This window comes from Manacus candei, unplaced genomic scaffold (genome assembly GCF_025592945.1).
Source record: "Manacus candei isolate 608988 ecotype Guabito, Panama unplaced genomic scaffold, ASM2559294v1 h1tg000023l, whole genome shotgun sequence".
Classification (NCBI taxonomy): Eukaryota; Metazoa; Chordata; class Aves; order Passeriformes; family Pipridae; genus Manacus; species Manacus candei.
In genome coordinates this window covers 7,299,620-7,322,528 of record NW_026138071.1, presented here as the reverse complement: position 1 = coordinate 7,322,528, position 22,909 = coordinate 7,299,620, and the positions used below count along the sequence as shown (strand labels likewise).

At 63.3% G+C, this 22,909-nt stretch overlaps 4 protein-coding genes across 9 annotated transcripts; 1 reads left to right on the top strand and 3 right to left on the bottom strand.

Moving 5' to 3' along the window:
• Positions 1 to 283: 283 nt before the first annotated feature.
• Positions 284 to 7,265, bottom strand: SLC11A1 (solute carrier family 11 member 1). Of its 3 annotated transcripts, XM_051787143.1 has the most exons (15): positions 7,195 to 7,265; positions 6,501 to 6,619; positions 5,680 to 5,802; positions 5,243 to 5,362; positions 4,357 to 4,463; positions 4,196 to 4,266; positions 4,019 to 4,086; positions 3,729 to 3,884; positions 3,439 to 3,597; positions 3,176 to 3,265; positions 2,880 to 2,999; positions 2,243 to 2,392; positions 2,088 to 2,161; positions 1,487 to 1,640; positions 284 to 1,408 (listed from the first exon to the last, which is right to left on the bottom strand). In XM_051787143.1, exons 1-15 carry the CDS (start codon positions 7,232 to 7,234, stop codon positions 1,298 to 1,300), a joined length of 1,662 nt encoding a protein of 553 aa, XP_051643103.1. In that variant the 5' UTR covers positions 7,235 to 7,265; the 3' UTR covers positions 284 to 1,297. The 3 variants fall into 3 exon arrangements, with proteins under 3 accessions (XP_051643103.1, XP_051643104.1, XP_051643105.1); XM_051787144.1 differs by lacking the exon at positions 1,487 to 1,640; XM_051787145.1 differs by lacking the exons at positions 1,487 to 1,640; positions 2,088 to 2,161.
• A 932-nt stretch (positions 7,266 to 8,197) lies between these two features.
• On the bottom strand, positions 8,198 to 10,944 carry CATIP (ciliogenesis associated TTC17 interacting protein). 2 transcript variants are annotated; one of them, XM_051786963.1, is made up of 9 exons: positions 10,663 to 10,944; positions 10,251 to 10,463; positions 10,069 to 10,124; positions 9,651 to 9,737; positions 9,321 to 9,491; positions 9,023 to 9,147; positions 8,855 to 8,931; positions 8,666 to 8,754; positions 8,198 to 8,361 (listed from the first exon to the last, which is right to left on the bottom strand). In XM_051786963.1, the coding sequence occupies exons 1-9, from the start codon at positions 10,724 to 10,726 to the stop codon at positions 8,209 to 8,211; spliced, it is 1,035 nt and encodes a 344-aa protein (XP_051642923.1). In that variant the 5' UTR covers positions 10,727 to 10,944; the 3' UTR covers positions 8,198 to 8,208. The 2 variants fall into 2 exon arrangements, with proteins under 2 accessions (XP_051642923.1, XP_051642922.1); XM_051786962.1 differs by having other exon boundaries at positions 8,198 to 8,439; positions 10,663 to 10,942.
• A 69-nt stretch (positions 10,945 to 11,013) lies between these two features.
• Positions 11,014 to 22,879, bottom strand: PNKD (PNKD metallo-beta-lactamase domain containing). 3 transcript variants are annotated; one of them, XM_051786957.1, is made up of 10 exons: positions 22,806 to 22,879; positions 22,170 to 22,383; positions 13,670 to 13,785; positions 13,351 to 13,463; positions 13,053 to 13,111; positions 12,818 to 12,910; positions 12,413 to 12,576; positions 12,222 to 12,308; positions 11,995 to 12,110; positions 11,014 to 11,796 (listed from the first exon to the last, which is right to left on the bottom strand). In XM_051786957.1, the coding sequence occupies exons 1-10, from the start codon at positions 22,831 to 22,833 to the stop codon at positions 11,623 to 11,625; spliced, it is 1,164 nt and encodes a 387-aa protein (XP_051642917.1). In that variant the 5' UTR covers positions 22,834 to 22,879; the 3' UTR covers positions 11,014 to 11,622. The 3 variants fall into 3 exon arrangements, with proteins under 3 accessions (XP_051642917.1, XP_051642915.1, XP_051642916.1); XM_051786955.1 differs by lacking the exons at positions 22,170 to 22,383; positions 22,806 to 22,879 and adding an exon at positions 14,891 to 15,278; XM_051786956.1 differs by lacking the exons at positions 22,170 to 22,383; positions 22,806 to 22,879 and adding an exon at positions 13,891 to 14,739.
• TMBIM1 (transmembrane BAX inhibitor motif containing 1) lies at positions 15,352 to 21,445 on the top strand. Its single transcript, XM_051786969.1, has 12 exons — positions 15,352 to 15,460; positions 18,487 to 18,731; positions 18,838 to 18,920; positions 19,011 to 19,075; positions 19,214 to 19,267; positions 19,392 to 19,442; positions 19,609 to 19,648; positions 19,818 to 19,855; positions 20,085 to 20,172; positions 20,276 to 20,371; positions 20,638 to 20,691; positions 20,788 to 21,445. The coding sequence occupies exons 2-12, from the start codon at positions 18,515 to 18,517 to the stop codon at positions 20,929 to 20,931; spliced, it is 930 nt and encodes a 309-aa protein (XP_051642929.1). The 5' UTR covers positions 15,352 to 15,460; positions 18,487 to 18,514; the 3' UTR covers positions 20,932 to 21,445.
• Positions 22,880 to 22,909: the final 30 nt, after the last annotated feature.

Genomic DNA, 22,909 nt, shown 5'->3' with positions numbered 1-22,909 from the left:
ATGGCTGGGGCAATGGTCCCCACTCCTCCTCCAGTGACTGGATCGGCTGCACCCTTTGAGGCGGGGGCTCCCCCCCGCCTTTCGGTGGGCCCCACAGCCTTGGCCCCTCCTTCAAGAAACCAGAGGCCGGGCCAACGCGGAGGCGGGGGGGGGGGAGGCACCGCCCCACCCCTGCTGCCATCGCCCTTTTAAGGAAGGGGAAATTCTTCACATAAACAAGCGCGGCCCCCGGGAGCGGAGGTTGGGGGGTGGAGGGGGGGGTCCCTTCCCGGAGTGGGGGACATTGTGTGTGTGTGCGTGGGGGGGAATGTTCGGCCCCCCAAATCCCCTCTCCACCTCCCGGCCGGCCTGGATCGAGAAGCGGGATTTTGGGGTGTGTGGGGGGGTGCTGGGGAGAAGGGGGAGCCTTGAAACAGCCAGGGAGCGTCTCACAAGTGCGGACCGCGGTGGGGGGCGAAGCGCGGCGGGACCCCCCACCCGCGGTGAGGGACCAGGGCAGGGGGCGACGGCCGCTCCCGGGGAGGGCCCGAGCGGCCCCGCATCCGTATCCGGCGGTACCGGCAGGCGGGAAACGGGGCATCCGGGGCGGGGAGGGCACGGTGGGACCCCCCCACCGCCCCGCTCCCCCCGGGGGAATGCAAAGGGCTGGCGCTGAGTCCCCCTCCGCCCCCACGGCCACGCGTGGGCGACCTCGCCCGGGGCAGAGGGGCCGTCCCCGGGATACGGAGAAGCCGAAAGGGTCCCCAGCCCGCCCCAGGGCCGCGCAGCAACAGCGAGGCCGAGGCCGGGCTACAAACACGCCATTTATCAGCCGCCCTCCTGTCCCCGAGTTTCGGAGCCCCCGTGGGGCTGGAGCCGGTCCCTGGGCTTGCCCCGCCGGTGGTGGGGATGGTTATCGGTCCCAGGCGGTGATTAGCGGTCCCCAGCGGTGATTAGCGGTCTCCGGCGGTAATTAGCGGTCCCGGGGGCCGGCGGTTCCCGGCAATAATGAGCAAGGGAGGTCTCGACGCGGCTCATTCAGCGAAGCGTCTGTGCCAAGGGATGGGGGCACCTCCCGCTGCTATTCCCCCCGCCCCCGCTCGCATCCAGCCTGGACCAGCACCCCTGAACTGGGGGGAGAGGGGGCTGGGCTCTAAAAACTCGAGGGGAGGTCTGTCCGGGTGTTAACCCCTTTCTTGCTGGGTGCATCGCTGGCCAGAACATCATCCCTGGCCTTGGAGTGTCAGCAAATCAGTGCCCGATGTGAGGAGGCCGTGCTGGGCAGGTACGGGGCGACAGTGAGCATGGAAGGGCTCTGTCACCGGGTCCCTGTCAGGGCTGACGAGTCGAGGGTGACACCAAAATTGAAGTGGCTGTGGTGGCCCCGGGCCAGGAACCGGGCTCCGTGTGCGATGCTACATGTCCAGATCTGCAGGGGCAAAGAGGACAGGTTAATGGGCACCTACCAGGGATGCTCTCCCTGCCCATCCCACGGTGCCAGCCCTACCAGGTAGGCGATGAAAGCTACATAGGCAGCCAGCAGCAGGCCCAGGGGGATGTGGTACTCCAGGCCCTGCAGCGTCGGCAGAAAGTCCACCACAAAGTAGATGTTGATGGCACAGACCAGTCCTGTGATGAGGGTCATCAGCACCTTCCCTGGGCTGAGGGCAGGGCAGTGGGCATCAGTGCCAGGGCAGGCCCCCACCCCGTGTGCCGCTGTGCACAGATGGCTGGGGAAACTGGGTTTGTAGGTGAGCAAGACCCCAGCTGGGACATCTCTGCACCCCACAGCTATATTTCACTCCCACCCCAGGGCTTTTGGTGTGGGCTTCGTCCATCCTCCAAGTCCAGGGCTGGGAGTGCCAGGAGGATGCTGAGGACCCAGGGGTGCCCAAGAGCCATTGGGAGAAGGATGGAGAGGGTGATGACAGGGTCTGTTCCACTTTGTCTGCCCTGGGCAGGTGGGAATGAACATACCCCTCCAACGTCCATATGGTAATTGCCCCTGTGGCATGGCTGAGGGGGCCAGGATGGGCCAAAGGGACAGACCTGCAGCTGGAGTGTCCCACTCTGCCCCCCTCTGTGCCTCCCCTTGCCCTGGCACTCACAGGCTGTTGGTGAAGTCCTGCATGAGCGGGTGCAGGCTGGTGAAGGTGAGGACAGGCAGGACAGCGAAGGGCAGCTGGAAGGAGAGGGAGATGAGGGGCGCAAGGCCACCAGGCTGGGGTGTTTGGGAGCAGGTGATGCCTTCCCTCCCCCTTACCAGGATGCTCTGCAGGACGTTGAGCAGGTCATTCATGCCTGTGAGGTGGCTGACATCCTTGAAAGTGGCCACAAAAACGGTGGGCAGGATGGCAAAGGAGCGAGTGAAGAGCACCCGGGCGAAGCGAGGCCAGCGGAGCTGCAGGAAGCCCTGGGACACGGCAAAACTTGCACCCTCGCCATGCCTGAGGCACCATGTCAGGGTGATCCCCAGACACTGGCTGGGAGGAATATGGGGGGCGTTGCCCCCTTCTCTGTGCTGATTGGCCCCTTGCAGGGCTGCCGGGCCCCACTAGGTGTCAGCTCCAGCTCATTAACAGAGGATCTAATTAGGGAAGCACTGCGTGGGGCACCACAGAGTGTCACAGGGGACAGGGGTGGCAATGAAGTGAAGTGGGTGGGCACTGTTCCCATCCCTCCTCCTAGGGACCAGGGACACTGGTGCTAGCAAGCTGCCTCCCACCAGGTGGGAAATGCTCCATGCCCGGCTCCCTGCAGGAATGGGGGGCAATTAACACTTCTCAATACTCTTTGGGGGAATGTGCTGCCCATAGAACCTCCCACCCAGGGTCCACCTGTGATTCCCCTGCTCCCAGCTGCTCCATGTGGGAGCAAGGGCCAAGATCCCTGTCTCTCACCTCCATGACGAACTGCCCAGCATAAGTCCCGGTCATCGTGGAACTCTGTCCTGCTGCCAGGATCCCAATGGCCCAGATGTACAATGCCGCTGCCCCGAAATAGCAGCCCAGGATGACACCCTATGTGAGGACGCTCCAGTGGGCACCCCAAAGTGTCCCCCACTCTAGGCATCCCCATCAGCTCCCAGCTTTTCAGTGGGATTGCAATAGCCCCCATCCCCAGGAGTTGGTGGGGGGAGTGATGTGCCCCCCGAATGGGAATGGATGCTCACTGGGTACAGCCTGGTGCCACTCACCCCCTGGTAGATATCCACAGAGACTGTCTCGTTGTTGGCAGGGAAAATGTCGGCATAGTGGCTGATGCTGCTGTTGATGCACTTGTTGTGCTGCAAGGCATGGCAGGCACAAGCGTGACAGCCACCCAGTGGCCCCACAGACACGGGGACACCCCCACATCCCATGTCTCAGAGAATATCCATTCTCCAAGGCATGATTACCCTGCCCATCTCCACAGCTGGGCACAGCTGTCACCTCCCTGTGGGCACAAGGTGACACTCACCACGTCCTTGTTTCGCTGGCGGTAGAAAGCCTCGCCGAAGACAGCCATGACAAAGAGGTTGATGAGGAAGGAGACGAAGAGGGCCAGGCAGGACTCAGTCAGGAAATACATGTTGGCCTCCTGCACTGCCTGCTTCTTGGATCGGTCGATTGCCCGTGTCTGGGCATGGTAGTGACATGAGTGTCACAGGGTCAGTGGAGCGGCCCTGTCGTGCAGCCAGGACCAGCTGGTCCCCACCAAGTGTCCCCCCACCGGGGGGGGCAGTGCCCATGGCAGTATCTTGGTCTCACCTTGACCAAGGAGGAGTGGAGGAAGATGTTATGAGGCATAATGATGGCGCCAACAATGCCCACGGCCTGCAGCAGCTCCTCTCGCCCACAGCCCGGGCAGTAGGGCAGGAAAATGCCCTTCAGCACTTTCACCTGCACTGGCCTCACCACCACGTACTGGGGGTCAGTGGGAAGGGTCACTGTGAGCTGCCACCCTCCTGCTGCAGGCTGGTACCAGTGGGAACACCCCACATGGAGGTCCCTTGCCAGTACCCTGCAGGAAAAGGGTTGTGCCCAGCTCCCCCCTTCACCTCGTAGCCGAAGGTCAGGGCCATGATGGTGATGAGGAGGCCAAAGAAAGCCTCCAGTTTGCGGAGCCCTAGAGGGGTCAAGAGATGGGGCGGGATGGAGCAGGGGACACTGGTGTCACATTGGCACCAGGGATGCCTGGGTGAGTGTAACCCCATCCCCCCCACCCTGGCACTCACCGTACTTATCGAGGAAGAGGAAGAAGAGGGTGTCTACAACGGTGATGAGGACCCCACCCCAGAGGGGAATGCTGCAGGATGGCAAGGGGGGGATTAGATACATGCCCCTCTGTGGAGTGGGGCTGTGGAGGAGGCTAGGGGATCCCCATGGGTAGGCTCACCGGCCAGCTGAGAGCAGGCTGAAAGCAATGGCTGTCCCGATCACCTCCTGCATGTCAGAGCCGATGATGGCGATCTCCATCATGAGCCAGAGCAGCACACGGGGCACCTGGAAGGGCCAGGGCAGCATGAGGTGTCTGAGCCCACAGTGTGGCTTGGCCCTGGGTGAGCTGGCACAGCATCCTGGGTGGAAATCCCTGTCCCCAGACTGTGGCAGGCCACCCAGAACAACATGGGAACCCCAGGAGATGCCTCTTAGTTTCTCACACGACAATCTCAGGGTAAAAGGTGAATGCTAAATCTCAGCCTGCACTCCCATCCCCATCCCTGCCCCAGTGGGAGTTGAGGATAGGACCCAGCAGTCTGGAGATGATGCTTCGGGGGAGGGGGCGGAGCAGGGCAGAGGGATGCATCCTCCTTTTGGGGGCCTGTCATTCAGCCAACATCTCCTCGTTCGTTCCACCCACCAGCAGGATCCTGACGCCTAAAAGGGACCCTGAGCTCCTCCTCTCCTTCGCCATGTGATCCCTCCCCTCGAGCCCCCCCAGTTTCCTGCCCCAACTCGCCCAGGCTCCGCGTCTCGGCAGCGAGTCGCTGCCCTGACGCTTGGGCTCACCCCCCGCGGGGGATGCTCTCATATGTCCCCAGGTCGGACCAGGACACCGAGGTAGCTCCCCCCCTCCCCGGGCTCCTGTACCGCAGGGGTGTGGGCACCAGATGGGGGGCACCGGGGCTTGGGGGGCTTTGGGGAGCCCCTGGGAGAGGCAGGGTTCTCGCAGTATCTTCCTGCACCTCTCCAGCCTCCCAAGTCCCTGCTAGGACTGTCACCATCCCAAGCGCAAGGTCCCTTCAGACTGTGATCCCAGGGGGCTCCCCGTGGCTGCTCACCTTGGGGTAATAGAGGTAGCAAATCTCGCCCAGGTCCTTCCCAGTCACCACGCCCAGACGGATGGCCAGGCGCTGGCACAGCAGCCCCAGGACAGTGGCCCACAGCAGCACCCACAGCAGCTGGGAGGGTAGGAAGGAGGGAGGGAGGCAACAGGGACTGGGTACCAGCCAGGATTTGGCCGCCTGACGGTCCATAGCTCAACCAGCCCAGGGAATGCAGGGAAGAGAGGGGGTGGAGGTGATCTCCCAGCCCAGTCAGAGGGGTGCTCCTCTGACACCCCTGGGTGCCCTCCCATAGTGCCAAGGGCCCCCCATGTGCTTCCCACTCCCGGGCTGGGGAAGCCAGCAGCCGTGGTAATGGACTGCCGTTGGCACGGGAGAGGTTACAAAACCCCTGCCTACTTCCTGATCCCAAAGTCAGGGGGCCCAGGGCTCACCTTGAACCCTGCCACTGCTCCACACTGCAGGTCCGACTCCACGTTGCCTGGGTCCAGGTAGGCGATGCTCATGAGGAAGCCGGGACCGGTGAAAGCCCAGAGTTTCTTAAAGCTGAACCCCACCTGGGACAAGGCAGCAAGTCAGAGCCAGGAGCTCCTCTTCAAGCCCAGTGTCTCCCAGTTGCACATCCAGTCCCCTTTAACCTGGTGCTGCCCACACGCATGCATTTGGCACATGGAGAACATTTCTCCGACAGTTTGGAGCGGGGGGAACTGCTGCCCCCAGTCTCTCTCTGTTAGCAGTAGTGCTGTAAGGGCACTGAGCCCCTCCCTCCCACCCGGGGACAGGTTGGACAGTGATTTGCAGGGGGGTTGCAGGGTTGTCAGTGGGATCCCGTGGGATCCCACTGCAAAGCTCTGCTTTCACTACCCCTCCTGATAGGAGAACCCTATTCCTTCCCCCTTCTCTGTTCCACCACCCCAGGATGGGGATGGGAGGATTGGTGGGGTGCAGTCAGCCTGGGGAGCCCCACTGGGCTCACCCACCGGTGGCCCCAGAGGTGTGTGAGCAGGGGTGATTCCTATGGCTGGATAGCTCCTCACCCCATGCCTCAGTTTCTCCATCTGGAAAAACAGGTCTGGAAACACTCAGACTTGCCTGAGCCAGGTCTGGGGATGCTGAGGGCATGTTCCCAGGGCATGTCCCAGGGCACACCCCTGCTGTGGTGGCCCTTTGCCTTCCCACCTCCAGCTCCCTGCAGCACTGGACCCTGCCCCATCTTCCCACCCTCAGACAGAGGTGCCAGCCTGGCAGCGCCTACCCCGCTGCCCTTGGGGATGCTGATGAGCTCATCCAGGTAGGTCTGGTCCTGAGTGCCAGGGTGCTTCCCGCCAGTGCTGTGACTCTGCGCTTGGCCGTGGTTCAGGGACCCAGTGAGGCCTGGTGGGGCAAGGAAAAGGAGGAGGGGAGGTGGTAGCCTGCCAGGGGGACAAGGACACTGGTGGACTGGCAGCTCTGGCACTAGCTTTCTCCAGTCCCACCTGACCCTACTTGGTGAGTTCTGTGAGGTACAAGCACCATTTTTCCAAGGGGGCCATGATGGTGGCTATATGAGATCTGTCAGTGGCTACCCAAAGGGGTCAGATGCCACCTCTAGCTCAGATGTCCCTAAAATGCTTGCTCCCAGCCCAGTCTTCACCAGTCCAAGAACCAAGTGTGTTTCTGGGCAGGAGGGAATCCTGCTCAGGGCCCTGCTGCTGGGTGGGCATGGAGTGGGGACAAGAGGCTTGTACTGGTCCTAACCCCCCCTCCCCAGCCCATCCACATCCTGGGAATGTGGTTGAATCACAGGTGGACTTCGGAGAACAGAGGATGAGACAGAGGGGGAATCCAGGACAGGCTTGGGGGGACAGTGCCCACTGGGAGATGGAATGGAACCAGGGGTACCAGGGCAGAGGGAAGGGGGTCTAGGGAGGAAAGGACGCACAAGGGGACCCAAGTGTTGTGAGGCTCACCTGGTTCCAGCGATGCCATAGCTGGGGCTGATCCAGACATGCTGCTGGAGCACTCTGATCCTAACACTGGGTGTAATGCCTGCTGCCCAGCTTTTAAAGGACCCTCCCCACTGCCCCCCCGAGGAGGAGAGGAGGAGGATATGAGAAGGAAGTGTTCCTTCCCTACCCGCTGACCTGGGTAGGGAAAGGGCCCCTGGCTGTTGGGGGCTGGGTGCGATGAATGTGCACACTCTCGGTTCCCGCCCTGTGCCAGGAGGCCCCTTTGCTCTTCTTTGCCACGCACACACATGTGCACGCACGAGGCACCCACATCAGGAGTGTGGGAGCATTGTCTGTGTGTCACCCTCCATCACATGCCAGGGCTCCTGCTCCTTGGGCAGTTGGGGGGACAGGGGACAGTTTCTCACAGAGTGGGAAGGCAAGGCTGGCCACAGGGGAGTAGGGGAAATGCCATAGGAGTGGAAATGAGGAGGAAGCAGGCATGTGTTGCACAAGCAGATCAAAATGCAACCTCAGCTGCTGGGGGAAGCACTCAGCTCTGCGGTACAGGGTGCTTTTGTCACCCTTGGGTGTGGGGACCTTCACTCCAAAGATGGGGTGCCAGTGTTGCTGCACTGTCAAGCTGTGACAACAAAAGTGGGGACCTCATCCCCAGGACCCTCGTGGCTGTGGAGGTGGAAGGGGGAGCACCTCAGATGCTCCTGTGGGTACCTGGTTAGTTCCAGCTGTCTCTCTGGGGTACCCATCTGCCATCCAGGCTGTGCCCCACAGAGAGGTGGGCAAAGTCTACACATGAGGTAGTGGCGGGCATAGGGATGTGAGTCTGGCTCTGCTTGAGGATATGCCCCAGGCACCCCCTACCCTAAGCCCTAAGGGCTAGAACAGCTGAGAGGGGGACAGGGTCCCACCCAGATGGCATGGTGGGGCTTTAGCACACAACTTGGCACCACCTGCCCTCCCTGAGCCTCAGTTTCCCCAAAGCAAACAAGACTGGGACAGGCAGTATTGGCAGCTTTATTCCCCATTAGCTGGACGGTGGTCAGGTGGGGAGCTGGGGAGAGGGCTGGCAGACCCAGAGGAGGCAAAGGGGGTATCCATGGGCCGCTGGTGGGTGAAGAATTCTGCAGCGAAGGAGATGGGGTCATGGGGCTGCTGGAGCAGCAAGGCCTGAAGGAAGTCAGACAGCAGCGCCCGGACCTCAGGGTGCTGCTGGAGGTAGGCAGCATGGGATAGTTGCAGCTCCTCCTGCAGCAGGGTGGGTGTGGTGGGCATGGACATGCATATCCCCCCAGGCACTGTGCCAGGGTGAGGGGGACAGGGTGCCTGGGTCCTTTCCCACACATAAGAAGGTGTGAGGGAGGATGCTGGCCAGTCTGCCCCCCATAGTGTGTCCCTTGGGCACATCCAGGGAGACCCCGCTGGGGACTGGCACAGCCCCATGTTGCCTTGCTCCCATGTCCACCCATCTCACCTTCCTGTCCAGGAACCAGGAGCAGAGCTGGATGTCCTCCTCCCAGTTCAGGGGCTCTTTGGGGAAGGGGAGCTGGGGCTCAAACCCACCTGGCAGCAGAAAGGCAGGGCAGGGTGTTCCCCACTCAGCTGCTGGACAGTGGGCAGGGGCTGCCCATGCTGAAGGGCACGAGCCTCCCTGCCCCAGTACCTGAGTTGCTGAGGATGGACTCATCCTGCAGAAGCATCAGCGTCGGGGAGCCAACCTGCGTCATCTGAACCAAACGCCTGCAGAGGGGAGAGCCCATGAACTCCCCATGCTGGGTCCCTGACAGACTGGCAGGGCTGGGGGTGCCCCCAGTCAGACCCTCACCCTTACCCATTGGGGAGGAAGCTGCTCTGCCAGACAGTGGAGACGCCTGTGCTGGTGTGCATGGCTTGCTCCATCACAAACACCTCCGTCTCTGCAGAGCCCACTGCCTGACGCTGGATGCCCAGGGCAGACTGGGCAGGGCACAACCAGGGGTCACCCTTGTCTTAGAGTCCCCTCTGCCTTCAGGTGCCCTTCCCATGCTGTCAACCACACTCTGCCCACTCCCATCTCCCACATCCCACCCTGGCACTCCCAACCTGAGCCAGACCCCCCCAACCCCACAGGCCCCCTGGCTGCAGCTCACGTAGCTGGAGGTGCAGAGGTGGCCCTCGGTGTCGATGGCTGGGAAGATGAGGCCGGGGGGCACTGTGTGCCGGCGTGCCAGCACCCGCAGCAGCAGGAGGCTGGCACCCTCCAGCAGCAGCCCCCGCAGCTCGTCCTGGCGGTAGGAGAAGCTCTGGCACTGTGGCTCTGCCTGTGGAGAGACCTGGCCACCTCATGGGAAAGCCACAGCCCCATCGACCCCAGGGACAGCAACCCCCAGAGCCTGGGGCACCCCTGGTGAGACAGGGGTCACCCCTGATGTGACCCATTTGGGGGGCAGACAGGAGAGATCTCCCGCCTTCAACCTCACCTCTCCCTCCTGGAGGGTCTTCGTGACAGTCATCCCATGCTGGTGGCTCACCATGTGGGTACTCTTCGCTGTGGGGTGTGGTGTGAGCTGTGGGAGGGGTGGAGGGCACAGGATGGAGGGTAGAGCCAGGGCATCGCTTTTCCTGAGGTGGCACACCCCAGCACTGCTTTCAATCAGGGTACCCCATAAGAAGCATTGTGGGAAACTCCCTGCCCCAACTTCCACCCAGAGTAGGGAATGGGGACCAGGCTGGTGGGACAGAGCTGGAGTCCGAGCCTAGGAGGGGACACCAGACTGCCCAGAGTGGCCTTGCATGGGGCATATCCTCCCAGAGGGCACCACTGCAGGGCACACCCCAGGACAGGGGGGGCAGGACATGGGGAAGGGGATGTGCCACCACGACCACCACATCAGTCACCTCCAAGCACTCCTGCTCCTCCTGCTCCAGGGTCTCCAGCTGTGGGGTCACAAAGGCTGGCAGAGCAAAGCCATGCTCAGCCAATCTTGCTGGCACTGTCCCATTCCTAGCCCTGGGGGCTGGTGAGACAGGGGTGCCCCAGCCCTGAGGTGGGGGGGACACCCGAAAGGACCCCGGCTCACCTTTGAGGGTGCTGGATCTAGGCACGCCATCCTGCCAGCCTCGGAACCTGGCTTGCACCAGGATGCAGTTCCACACTGGCTCACCTTCCCGTCTGTAGGGTGCCCACTGGGCTGCCATCCACCACTGGCCCTCTGCCTTGTCCCTTGGTGGGTCCCCTGTGCCCACCACTGCCAGCGTCTCGGCGAACAGGCAGTGCTCCAGCTCCTTCAGCCCTGCACGGAGGGATGGTCACCCCTTCCCGGAGCGACCATCACCCCTGCCCAGGGCCTCTCCCTGCCTCATTTCCACCCCCCTCCCCATTTATCCTGCCCAAGTCGCCACTATCCATCCCTCTCCCCCCCACCCCCCGCACCGACGACCCCCCAGGGCACGGCGTGCGGGGGACAAAGGGGGACTGGAGGGGGCACCCACCGATGAGGCTCAGGAACTCGGCAGCCGTGTCCGTGAGGGCCGGGATCTCCTGCCCGCTCTCCATGCCTCGCCCTGCTGCCGGACCCTCAGGTGAGGCGGCGGCGTGGCTCCCCCGAACCGCGGTGCCTTTCCAGGCGTGACCCCGGGGGGAGCAGTGCAGCCCCCGGCCCGTGTCACCCCCGGTCCGACCCCCGACACCCCCGACCCGCCGGACCGGCCCCGGGCCCCCCGACGCCTCACCGTCTCCAAGGCAACGGCTTGGCCCCACCTCTTAAAGGGGCCGCGCCGCCGAGGCGGGGTGTCCCGCGGAGGGGCCCCACCAACGTGGAGAGAAAGGGACGAACAGGTATGAAATCGATCTAGTCTTTTATTTGGGGTGTGGAAGGGTGTGTGTGTGTCCCGTACAGTAGCATCCCCCACCCCACACCAGTGTGAGCCCATGTCCCCAGCTCTGTGTGTGTGTGTGCGCGCAGGGGGGGCTCCAGCGTCAAGGATGGGGTGCTGGAGAGGAGCCCCTTGCCTGGAGGTAGTACTGCCCCCCACCTACCCTTGCAGACTCCATCACAGCCCCCTCCAAAAGAGATGCACAGCACTAGGGGCTGCCAGGGTGAGGGGAGGGAGCTGAGTGGTAGTGGTGGTGGGGAAATTGGAGACTCCCAGAAAAACAGGGAGGGGGGATAGGAAAAGCCCTTGGTGCCATCCCTATAGCCCTAGCAGTGGGGCAGGGGGGCTACAGACCCCCAGAAAGGGGATTGAGGTGCTTCTATGACAGCTGGTGACCCCCAAGTCTGGGGGAGCAAAGGCAGGGATCACTTACAGGGTGCCCACGTAAAGGGGTGTCCATTCTTCCCCCCCAGCCATGCACCCCAGGAGGGAGATTCACAGCAAATTGAAACACACAGAGTCTTAGGCCCCTTGTGCCCAAATATCACCTGGCCCCATGGAAAAGGGAGGGAAGATCTAGGTGGCTTGGTAGAGGTCCTTGCGCCTCCGCACCTCCTTGAGGACGCGGGCGCGGAAGGCATCGGGGTCCTCTCCCCCGTCCTGCCACAGTCCCAGTGCCTCCTGCAGCTCCGGCCGGTGTGTCCGTAGGAAGGGGTTGTAGGTCTGCTCTTCCCCCAGTGTGGAGGGGCACTGTGGGACCAGCCATTCAGCTCCCCTGACAGAGGCAGCACCCCTGGCAGGGAGCTGGAACCCCTCCCAGAACCCCCTTCCCTTAAGGAACCCGCCATGAAAGAGGATGTTGGGGTGCAGCATCCCTGCCAAGGGATGGGGATCCCTGTGAGGCGCTGGGATGGTGGGTGCTGCAGCCAAGGGACCCCCATGCCTCACCGTACTCCTCTTCTCCTGGCGCTGCTGCACTGCCCACTGCAGCTTCTGTTCCAGCGCAGAATTGTCCAGCTCCAGGAGGCTGGCAAAGGTCAGGCACTCCAGTGCATACTCGTGGCCTGTGGACCCCCATACACAGCCCTCAGCATCACCCCCACACAGCTCCCCAGCTTGGCAGTGGGGACTAGGGGGGACACCAGTGACTTTACCCCGCTGTTGGGGACACTCACCCGGCCACAGCAGCGTGTCCTGACCCAAGCCCAAGGCCATGTCCAGGGAGGCGAGCATGGTCTCAGGGGAGCCCTCGAATGGCCTGCCTGGACCCCCGCACAACTGCTTGTCAAGGGGGGGCATTGGGAGGTACCCCCAAGCCCTTCCCAGGGTGGAATAACACCCCAACACCCAGGTCAGGTGCACTCACCACAGCCAGCGAGGAAGAGGAGGTCCCCGGAGAAGAGGCAGGGGGGGCTGCCAAAGGGCTCCCCGTCCAGCACGTACACCATGTGGCCCACAGTGTGGCCAGGTGTGGCGAGCGCCTCAAAGGTCAGGCAGCCCACACTCACCTTCTCCCTGTCTGCAAGTGGGCTGTGCCGGGCACAGAGGGCACTGTCAGTGTGCTCCCCCCACCCCCAGCACCTCAAAATACCCAACTCCCCAGGCAACCCTTCCCCACACACTGGTGTTATGAACATGCCAGGTCTCTGCCCACGATGGGGGCAACATGGTACTTGGGGGATGGAGTGGTAGGTGAGTGCACAGACAGTGGTGGTTGGGAGTGAAACCCCCCCCTAAATTGACAGGGCTGCCAGGGGGGCGCAGGACTTACTTGGTGAGCTGTGGGATGGCATCAAGAGCGCTGCCGTATACTTTGCAGGAATTGTGCTTCTGGCAGAGCGCCGCGTTCCCCCCGCTGTGGTCCCTGCAGACGGGGAGGTCAGCAGCCCTAAATGTGCCCCCCCCCTCCATATCCCTCCCTAAATGGGGCAGGGCTGGGAGCCATCAGATGGGGCACCCTCCATGGCAGCCACTGACTCACCCCCATGTCCCTCCTTGCCCCTTACCAGTGTTTGTGCGTGCAGAATATGGCCTCCAGCATCACCCCCTCTTCTTCAATGGCAGCCTGGGAATGGGGAGGAAACAGAGAGATTTGGGGGGGACACAGAACCCAAGTACCAGTATCTCCCTAAATTCAGTCCCCCTCAAGGCGTTGGATGAGCACTGCCACACTCCAGCCTTGGGCACTAAGGGCTGCAGATTAGGGGCAGATTTGCCCCCCTCTGCCCTCAAAGTACAGAGTTGTGCCACCCCCTCACCTGGAGACACTCGAAGACCAGATATGGGTGGCTTAGGGGGTCTCACCTGCACAGCCAGTGGGTCAGAGGGGTCGACAACGGCCGCTCGGCTGGAGCCAGTGTCGATGACCAGGTAGCTGTAGTTGTTGGAGAGCACGGGAATGGGCAGGATTTTCACCCCTAACAGGGACAGACAGATAGACATCAGAGCATGACCCCCTGGGCTGGAAAAGCAGAGGTCCAGGCCATACTCTAGCATCTTACATCAAATTCTTAGTTAAGTATGCTTTGGGCAATTTGGCGATGGCAACCCCTCCCCACCCCAGAGTGCCAGTGTTGGGGGACACTGTGAGGCCATAGTGTGGGGGGGGCTAGCCAGGACTTACCAGGGAAGCAGCAGGGTTGGGGCACAGAATGGCCATGTGGGTACCGCTCCCGGGCCTTCTTCACCTGCCGCTGGTAGAAGAGGTAGCCCAGGCGCGTGCGGGCATACAGGCTGTACCTGGGGAGGGCAGACACCCCTTGGCATTAACCCCCAAAACCCCTAAGGAGCCCGCGTGGGGAGGGGGCTGCTGCCTGGACTGGGACTCTCACAGGGGACACATACAGGGTCACTTTCCATGCATGGGGGCTGGAAGTGGCGTGAGTGTATCCCATACTCCGGATCTGCAGTGAAGGCAGGACTAATTTCCCAGCCAGGTCCCCTCCAGCTGCTCCAGGCAGCAAGGATGGTGGTGGGGGGGAACACTACTGTGGGGTGTCCATCTGTCAATCCATCTGTCCAGGAGGGCTCTGCTCACCAGGAGGGGCTGGAGCCCCAGGGCAGATTAGCACTCTGGCTGTCCCTACCCCTGCTCCGGAGGGGCCATGCCCAAGCCTGCCCTGGGTGCTGTGGTCCTGGGGATGAGGGAAGAGGGAATGGGCCAGGGAAAAGGGAAGAGAGAAATGCCCCCGTGCATATGGGCATACAACAGACAAAGGGTGGGGGCTCGGAGGGACCTCCCCATTCATACAGCAGCGATTTAGAACGGGACGGGGAATGCTACCATGACGGACGTTTAAAGTCCTGGGTTGCAAAGCCCATTCCCAGCCAAGGGCACCCCTGGATGGTGACATCCACCGGCAGGGACACCGGGAGGGAGTCTCCCGCTTTTGTGGCGGTGGGAACCCCAAGCCGGGGAACGGGGGCTTCTGCCAGCACTGGCAGCCCGGCCACGGCCGGGGCACCGGGATGGGTCAGCGATGACGTCCGAGGGAAGGCTGCTCCCAGGGGACAGTGAGAGATCCGGGGGTGACCGGCACCGCGCGGGGGGAGCCGGCGGCTGTTCCCCGACCCCGCAACCGGGCTGACAGCGCCCGCCCTCGCCCCCCCGACGCGGGCAGGCTGAGCACGGGTGGGTGGCTGTGCCCCCGCCAGCTCCAGCCCCGGCCCGGCCTCCCCGCGCCAGCGGGGCCGCAGGTCCTCGGCGGGCGGCTCCGCACAGGCAGAGGAGGACGGGCCCTCCCTCCCGGCGGCAGCACAAAGGCGGGCGGTGGTGGCCCCCTCCCGGCGGCGGGTGCCGAGCGGCAGACGCTCCACTCACTCACTCGTTCCCTCCCTCACTCACCCCAGGCGGAACAGCAGCGGGGCGGCGAAGGCCATGAGCGCGGCGGCGGCGCGGCGGGCGCGGCGGAGGAGGCGCAGGCAGGCGGCCCCGATCCCCCGCGCCCCGACCGCCGCCGCCGCCGCCGCCGCCCCGCCGGGCCCCGCGGCCATGCCGCTACCGGCGTCACGCGCCCACCGCGCCCCCTGCCGGCCCCGCCGCGGGAACCGGGACACAAACACGGGACACACCGACGCGTCACCGGCGACGGGAGGGGATTCCATCCCCCCCGCCGCCACCGAAAGGGGTGTCTCCCCGCTGACGTCACTGTGTGAAGAGGGGGGGGGGTCTCTGAGTGACGTCAGAGGCGGCGGCAAGGAGATCCCGAGGGGGGGCGGGCGAGGGGCCAGCGGGGCCCGTCCCGGGGAGCAACAGGCGGGGGAGCGCGGGAGCGCATCCCGGTCACGGGGCGCAGGGCGCGGAGCCGCCGCGGGGGGGCGCGGCGGGCGGTGCCCGCCCCCGTCCCGTCCGCCCGCCCTGTCCCGGCTCGTCCCGGCTGGTCGCGGCTCAGCCCGGCGGAGCAGCGCACAGCAGGTAGGGCAGCCCGCCTCGCCCCACCCCGCGCACCCGAGTCCCGCGTGGGGCCCCCGGCGGTTCCCCCCTCCCGTTCTCCCGACTCCCCGCCGCCCGGTTTGCCCCCCCACCCCCCTGTCCCTGCGCCCTCCGGTGCCACGGCCGGCCAGGGGCTGAACCACCGCTCTCCCGACCGTCCGGAGGTCGGCGGGGACCGGGCGAGAGTGGGCGGCCGGTCACCAAACAGCGGGGACGCGCTGCAACCCCCCGCACCCTCGTCCTCGGAGTGGGTGGGGGCACGTCCCGTTGAGGTCCAGCGGCGGGGGGATCGGGGTCAGAGGGCGTTCCTGCGAGCAGGGACGGCCGCGGGACAGGACCCCCACGCGCGGGGTCCCACTGTGGCATTGGTGCTGTTTTCCGGACCCCACGGGATCGCGTGGCGGGGAATTGGGGCGTGGTGTGGGGTGGTCCGAAGGGGGGCACCGACTCTAGTTCTGTGGAGGGTGTCCCCACGGACCCCATGGGGTGTGACGGGAGGGGAGGGCAAGGGTTTGTGCTTGTCAGAGTGTGGGGTGGCACCGAAGGTGGTGTGGGGACCGGCACTGGGTGTTGTGGGGGTGCCTGGGCTGGGGCACAGAGGGACACCCCTGTCCCATGCCCTGCCCCTCAGGAGGGGGCTCGCAGGGGGGCAGAGACGCAGTGGTGGCGAGGCTGAGCTCCAGCAAACTTGTGTCCTGTCTGAGTGGCATGGGGACATCTGGCCTGGGTGGGCCACATTGACCTGCTCGCGTGAGCTGAGCTGGGCTGTGCTAGGCTAGGCCAGGGTAAGTTCTGCTGTGCTGTGTTAGGTTGTGCTGTGCCAAGCTGTGCCATGCTGCATGCAGCAGCTGTGCTGTGTTGTGCCACACCAGGCTGTGCCATGCCATGCCAGGCTGTGCTGTGCCGTGCCAGGCTGTGCTGTACCAAGCCATGCCATTCTGGTAGCGGCTTCCAGGCTCTTCAAGAGTAAGGTAGTTTCTCAGGCAGCCTCAGTGTGGGGAGCCCTGGCTCCCACCCCAAACCATGGTCCCTTCCCAAAGTGGCCCTTGTTGCCCCAGGAAGCCTGTGGAGCTTGTGGTGGAAGGCTGAGCCCAGCAGGAATACCAGGGCCAGTGGTGGGGACACTACCTTGTGCCACCCACGGGGCCGTGACAAGGGGTGACAGTTCCTGTGCCCCATATCCCTGCCACATGTGCCTTATCTGTGCTGAGTCAGGGTGCCAGTGCAGAGCAGCACCCTGTCCCCAGGACTGCGTGTCACAGCAGGGTCACCAAACTGTCCCGCGTGGCCATTTGGTGGCCTCTCATTTCAGGGCCCTGATATGCCACGGACTGAGGAGGGTTCAGAGAGCTGCTTCCTTCCCTGGGTGCGGCGGCCGCAGGGACCCGTCAGGCTGGTTCCTTCCCTGTGCCCAAGGCCACCCCGATGGGGTGGGAGCAGGAGGGGCTGGGGCAGTCAGTGGACCTCTGCCACGGGGTGCAGGCCACAGGCACAGGGTAGAACCCCTCCAGTGACCACCTGCTGGCCGGATACACCCCATTTTTCCCAGACACCTGGGTTCCCTCCTGGGGACTCTGGTCCCCCTATAACTGAGTGCCAGTCATGGGGACTTTCCTGGGGTCAAACTCCTATTTTGGGCCGTTCCCTGGCCCCATAGGCGAGGTGGTGCCATGGGACACCGTGTGCTTTTCTAGGAAACTACAGGGAAGTGGAGAAAGTGAGCTTCCTGTTTGGGTGGTCACTGCCACATGGGTTATTTATTTTCAGTGCTATCGTCATCATGATGCCAAAGGGCAGTACGACCATGGCAGCTCTGCCAGGGCTGGGGCAGACAGATGGCAGGGGGGATGGAGGGACAGACACTGAACCACTCACTACTCCCCCTGGCCTGGCATGGCTGGCATGGGTGTGCCCCCCAGCACTGCTGCCTGTCCAGCCTGGCTGTGGGAAACACTGGCGTCACACAGGAGGAAGTGCCCGATCTCCTCCCAGCCTCGTCCTGGTTGGGATCAGGTCCTGGTTCCTTCCTCGGGATGGTCCCAGAATCACGTCACCATTGCAGGCAGGGGGGATGTGGCGAGTGTTGGCACCTGCCTGGGGTCTGGGGTGCCAGCACTCTGGGGGTGGCAGGTGGGTAAAGAAAGGCCTGGCACCATCTTCTGGCAGCGCTGTTGTTTTCCTGGCCTTGGAGATCCTGCTTTCCTTCTCCTCCTCCTCCTCCTGCTGGGGCCAAGCCCAGCAGCTGGCCCTGAGCCCGGGCTGCCTGCTCACAGCTGCTGGGGGCTCTGTGAGGGGGCCTGGTGTGGCCGGGGAGGGGAGCTCACGACTTCCCTCACCAAGGAAGAGTCCATCTTCTGCAGAGGTGATGCTTATGTCACTCGTTCTTATACTTGTCACTTGTCCCCTCCCTGAAGGGACTCAGGAGTTCTGGAGCCTCCATGTGACCCACTGGGCTGTGGGTGGGGAACACCCCTGAAATGGGGGGGGCAGTGGGAGTCTGCATGGCTGTGATGAGGATCAGGCCCTGTGTTTCTATCTCAGGCAGTGGATAGAATGATGTCGTTTGTCCCCAGACTGGTGCTACTAAGAGCCACACACTGGCATGTGGGGGGGCTGTTTCCTGCCCCCTGGCAATGGCAGGGTGGGCTCCAAAAGCCGGGGAGGTCAAATCCCTTTTGGAAAGGTCATGTCCCTGACGCAGCTTGAGTCAGCGTGTGGCTGTGCCCTGCCCGTGGCTGACCATGACGCAGGCACTGGGGACTCAGGGCACAGGAATGTGGGTGGCCTCGGCCAAGGGACAGTGGGGACATCCCTCACCTCTCATTGACCTGCTGGCATCGAGGCCAACTTGTTGTCATTAATTAGGAGCCACTATTGAAGTGGGAGGGGGAGGTTTTGTGGCTGCACGGTCCCCTGTGTCCCTACACCTGTGGCTCCACTCACCAGGAGCACGTCCTGCCTGGGGAGGGGGACCTGTGCTGACACCCCCCATCTTCTCTCCCCTCCAGGTGCCTGTGGGAGACACAGGGAGCCGGCATGTCCCAGCCCAGTGCACCCCCAGCTTACGATGACAAGAACCCCCTCTACCCCCCACCCCCAGGGGGGTACCCCCAGCCCCATCCCTACGCTGGGGGATACCCACAGCCGGGGGGATACCCCCCAGCAGCAGGGTACGGGCAGCCAGGGGGCTACCCAGCAGCAGGGGGGTACTCTCATCCAGGGATGGCCATTCCCACCATGCCTGTTCGCTTCGGTAAGTGGCAGCTCCTTGTTTTTTGTGGGGGGAAGGCACTAGAAACAGGGGTGCCATGAGGGGCTGTGCAGCTGAACCTGGTGCTGAGGAGTGTCCACCACCACAGGTGACGATGGCATCGGGGATGGCTCCCCCTTCCAATCAGTTGATTGGGACGACAGGAAAATCCGGCACACCTTCATCCGCAAGGTGAGTCCAGAGGGGCTGGGGGCATCTGTCAGGGTGGGGCAGCACCTGTCAGGGCAAGGGTCCAGATGCTGACCCCTCTGTCTCTTGCAGGTCTATGCCATCATCTCCCTGCAGCTGTTGGTGACAGTGGGAATCATCTCTGTGTTCACCTTTGTGTGAGTGGAGGGGGTGGCTACAGTGAGTAGCCTTGTCCTGAAAAAGAGGGGAGCCCGACCCTGTGTCCCTTGGGGGTATTCCAAGGGGACAGTAGTTGCTGTACCCCCTCCCTCATGCTTGTCCCTCTTGTCCCACAGCCACCCTGTCCGCTCCTTCGTCCGGGAAAATATTGCCATCTACTACGCCTCATAGTGAGTAGGGGGTCTGCTGGCTTGCGCTCCCCCAGCTCGTGCCCCCCACATTTGCAGCCTCCCAGCCTGGGGGCTGGTCCTGGTGGGAGATTGCAGGGTTGACACCTCCTGCCTCTCTTTGCAGTGCTGTGTTCCTGGTAACCTACTTGGTGTTGGCTTGCTGCCAGGGTCCCCGGTGAGTCTCTGGGACCCACAGGGTGGGGTGTGTGGATATGGCAGGGGTGTCTCTAGAGCATTAAGACTGGGGGTCTTGCCTGGGGCTGTCCCTGGGGGACTGGGGACCAGAGGAATATGATGTAGCCCCTGTCACCAGCTCACCTCTCTCCTCGTTTTGTCCTCAGGAGACGCTTTCCATGGAATATCATCCTGCTGAGCATCTTTGTGAGTGGGCTGGGACTGGTGGAGGGTCCTGGTGGTGCCCCCATGGCACAGCAGCTCCCTGGACAGGCTGGGAGGGATAGGGGGATATGTGGGCATGTGAGGGCAGCGAGGAACTGCTGCCCCCCCGTGGTGCCACCCAGCCTGCTGAGCCCACCCTTCTCTTCCACAGACGCTGGCCATGGGGCTGATGACAGGGAGCATTGCCAGGTATGGCCTAGGGACACTGTGGTGACAGGAGCTGGTGTCCCTCCTGTCCTCCCCAATGCAGCTGGCTCAAGTGGGAGGCTGTCAAGAGCCAGGGGACACTTCAGTCACTTGGGCTTACAGACAGGGGGGTTCCTGTCCAGGATCTGGGCTGTGCAGGGGGTCACCAACACCCCACTGGGCAGGGGGATGCCGAAGCGTGAGGTGACTGTGGTGTCCCCTCCATCCACAGCGTGCACCGGACCAATGCTGTCCTGATTGCTATGCTCATCACTGCCATTGTGGCCATCATTGTCACCATCTTCTGCTTCCAGACCAAGGCAAGGAGAGATGCCCTGCCCTGCCCCACCTCGGGGAGGGAGCACGTCAGTGGGAACACCCTGGGCTCTCCTGTTACATGTGTGTGTGTGTGTGTCCCATCAGGTTGATTTTACATCGTGTCCGGGGCTGTTCTGTGTGCTGGGCATTGTGGTCATGGTGACCGGGATCATCACTGCCATCGTCCTCTCCTTCCAATATGTGAGTCGGGGGGACAGAGGGGCTGTGGGGTGCCAATGGGTGTTCCCGGTCAGGTGTCCCCAGGGCTGGTACAGGCATGGGGTTTGGGTGGTCCCCCTTTGCTGGGAAGCAGGGTGTGGTGCCGGCCACAAAAGGCAGCTTGCCTGCAGGGAGAGGATGCGTCAGCATCAGCATCTTGGGAGCTGGGTGTGGGCAGGACCTGCCCTGCCTTGCCTGCTGCCTGCTAGCACCCTGGCTCACCCTTCCCTTGTCCCCTTCCTGTGCAGGTCTCCTGGCTCCACATGCTGTACGCAGCCATCGGGGCCATCGCGTTCACACTGGTGAGTTCATGGCTGGGGTGGGCAGAGGGTGTCAGGCAGGGACTGGGGAGGGAGGAATCCCCCCTCTGTCCTTGCCTGACACCCTCTGCCCCCCAGTTCCTTGCCTATGACACCCAACTTGTGCTGGGGAACAGGAAGAACACACTGAGCCCTGAGGAGTACGTCTATGGTGCCCTCACCATCTACACCGACATCATCTACATCTTCACCTTCCTCCTGCAGATAGTGGGCCGGGATTAGCCCTGGGACCCCTCCTGTCCTCCCCAGCTGCCCCTCACCCCCTCCTCTTGTCTCTATACAGGATAGTTCACTTACTGTGACTCTTAACGCTTTGGCATTCCTACCTGTAGGCTGCTAAGGAAAGGGCTTCCCTTGATCATCCCCCAACAAGCCTCCCAGGGCAGTGGGGGGGACTGGCTGCCAGTGTTTAGGCAGTGCCCAGCCTTGGCACCGCTTACTGAGGCTGTACCAATGGCGTTGGGTTGGCAGTGGGATGCCAGAGCCCTACGTGGGCACCGGGAGCTGGCAGCAGCTGCTGGGATCGCGTTGGAATTTTTTGGCAGAGTCTGGTTGGCGTCATTCACTCGGTGCCTTAAATGCGGCTCCGGCCATGCCCCCCCCAGGCTGCGGCTGTGCCTGGCATGGGCAGGGGGCAGCTGGGACCCCCGTGGCAGAGCTCACATTGCAGAGGCCCTGCAGCCACGGATGTGGGCAAAGTTGCACTTGCTAAATAAAAACACTTCAGTTTTCCAGATGGTGCCGGTCTTATTGGTGCAGCAACTCCCTCGAAAAACCTGTGGGCAGCCTCTGTGGGGGCTGTGGCCTGGTGCAGCACAAACACTGCTTTGGGATGGGAAAACCAAGGGATGGAAAAACCAAGGTCAAACTGCTCCAGGCCTGGCCTCCCTTGCCTGCCTGTATGCCCTGCCTTGTGGGCAGAACTGGGGCTGAGCAGTGAGGGAGCAACCACATATGCACTGAGCTCTTCCACTTTATTTGTCCCTGTCCAGCTCCACGACCACTCTGTGGACTGGACAGGAAGGGCAGGTGACAGTGTCAAGTGTCCCATGGGGCTGGTGTCCCTTGTCCAGTCCCTTCAAGGTGCCACAGTGCCAGCCTGGGGATGGGGGGCAGCCTGGCTATGCCCCCCTGGCCACTGTCTTGTATCGCTCTGTCTCGTACTCCCCCTGGTTGGCTTGCATCATCTTTTGGCGGATTTTGAGCTGCTCCAGGCGGTTTTTGTCCACTTGCCGTTTGGCCAGGAGGAAGAGGATTATTCCAGAAGGCAATCCGATGGCCCTGCAGGACAACTAGTAGTCAGGAGATGGAGAGAGCTGGCAGGGAAACAAGGATGCTGTGCCACTCTGGGGCAGCCCCCTGCTCAGTACTACAGCCCCCCAGGGCCCCCATTCCACCCCAGCCCTGCAGAGCAGTGCAGCCTCCAGGGCCCGCCCTCTCCCACTGCCCGATCCACTCACCAGGCCACTCCCACCGGTTTCATCGGATTCTTGCCCCTCTTGCGGGTGGGGATGTACTCCACCCCCTCAGGGAGCCCCCCGCTGCCCGGCTCTGGCCTGGCCTGTTGTCCTGCTGGCCGGTGGCAGCTCTGCCTGAGAAGCCGTGTGCCCGGAGGGCCCGGCTGCCCCCAAGGCCTGGCGGGACCCAGGGGAGATCCTGCTGCCACCAGCAGTCCTGCAGGAAGAAGCATTAGGGAGGGACAGCGTGGGGGGGCCCAGCCTGGGATGCCCGAGGCTCCTGCTCTTGCTCTTACCCCTCCCCATCCCCATCCCTGTTCCCCTGCCCCTGCTCTTATCCCTGCCGATCCCCATCTCCCCATCCCCATCCCTACCCTCATCCCCCTGCCGTGCTCCTGCCCCGCTGCCAGGGGGCGCTCGAAGGCGGTGCCTGAGCCCTGAGGGGAGTGGCCAAGCGTAGGGGGCGTGACCAAGCGCAAAGCGGGTGTGACCAATCACACCGGGGGCGTGGCTCTAAGCCCTGTCCTCAGCCGGGCGGGCCCGTGGGCCCGCGGGCCGTGTCGTGGGGGTGGTGGCGGGACAGTTCCGGTCCCCCCGCCCTGGGCCACCCCCTCCGCCCGACCTCCCGCCCGCCGTTACCGCGCAGTCCGCCTCGCGCCGCCGCCATGGTGCTGGTGTGCAGCGGCCGCGCTGCATGCCGGGAGGTGCAGTCCCACTGCGCCGGGACCGCCGGCGGGTAGCGC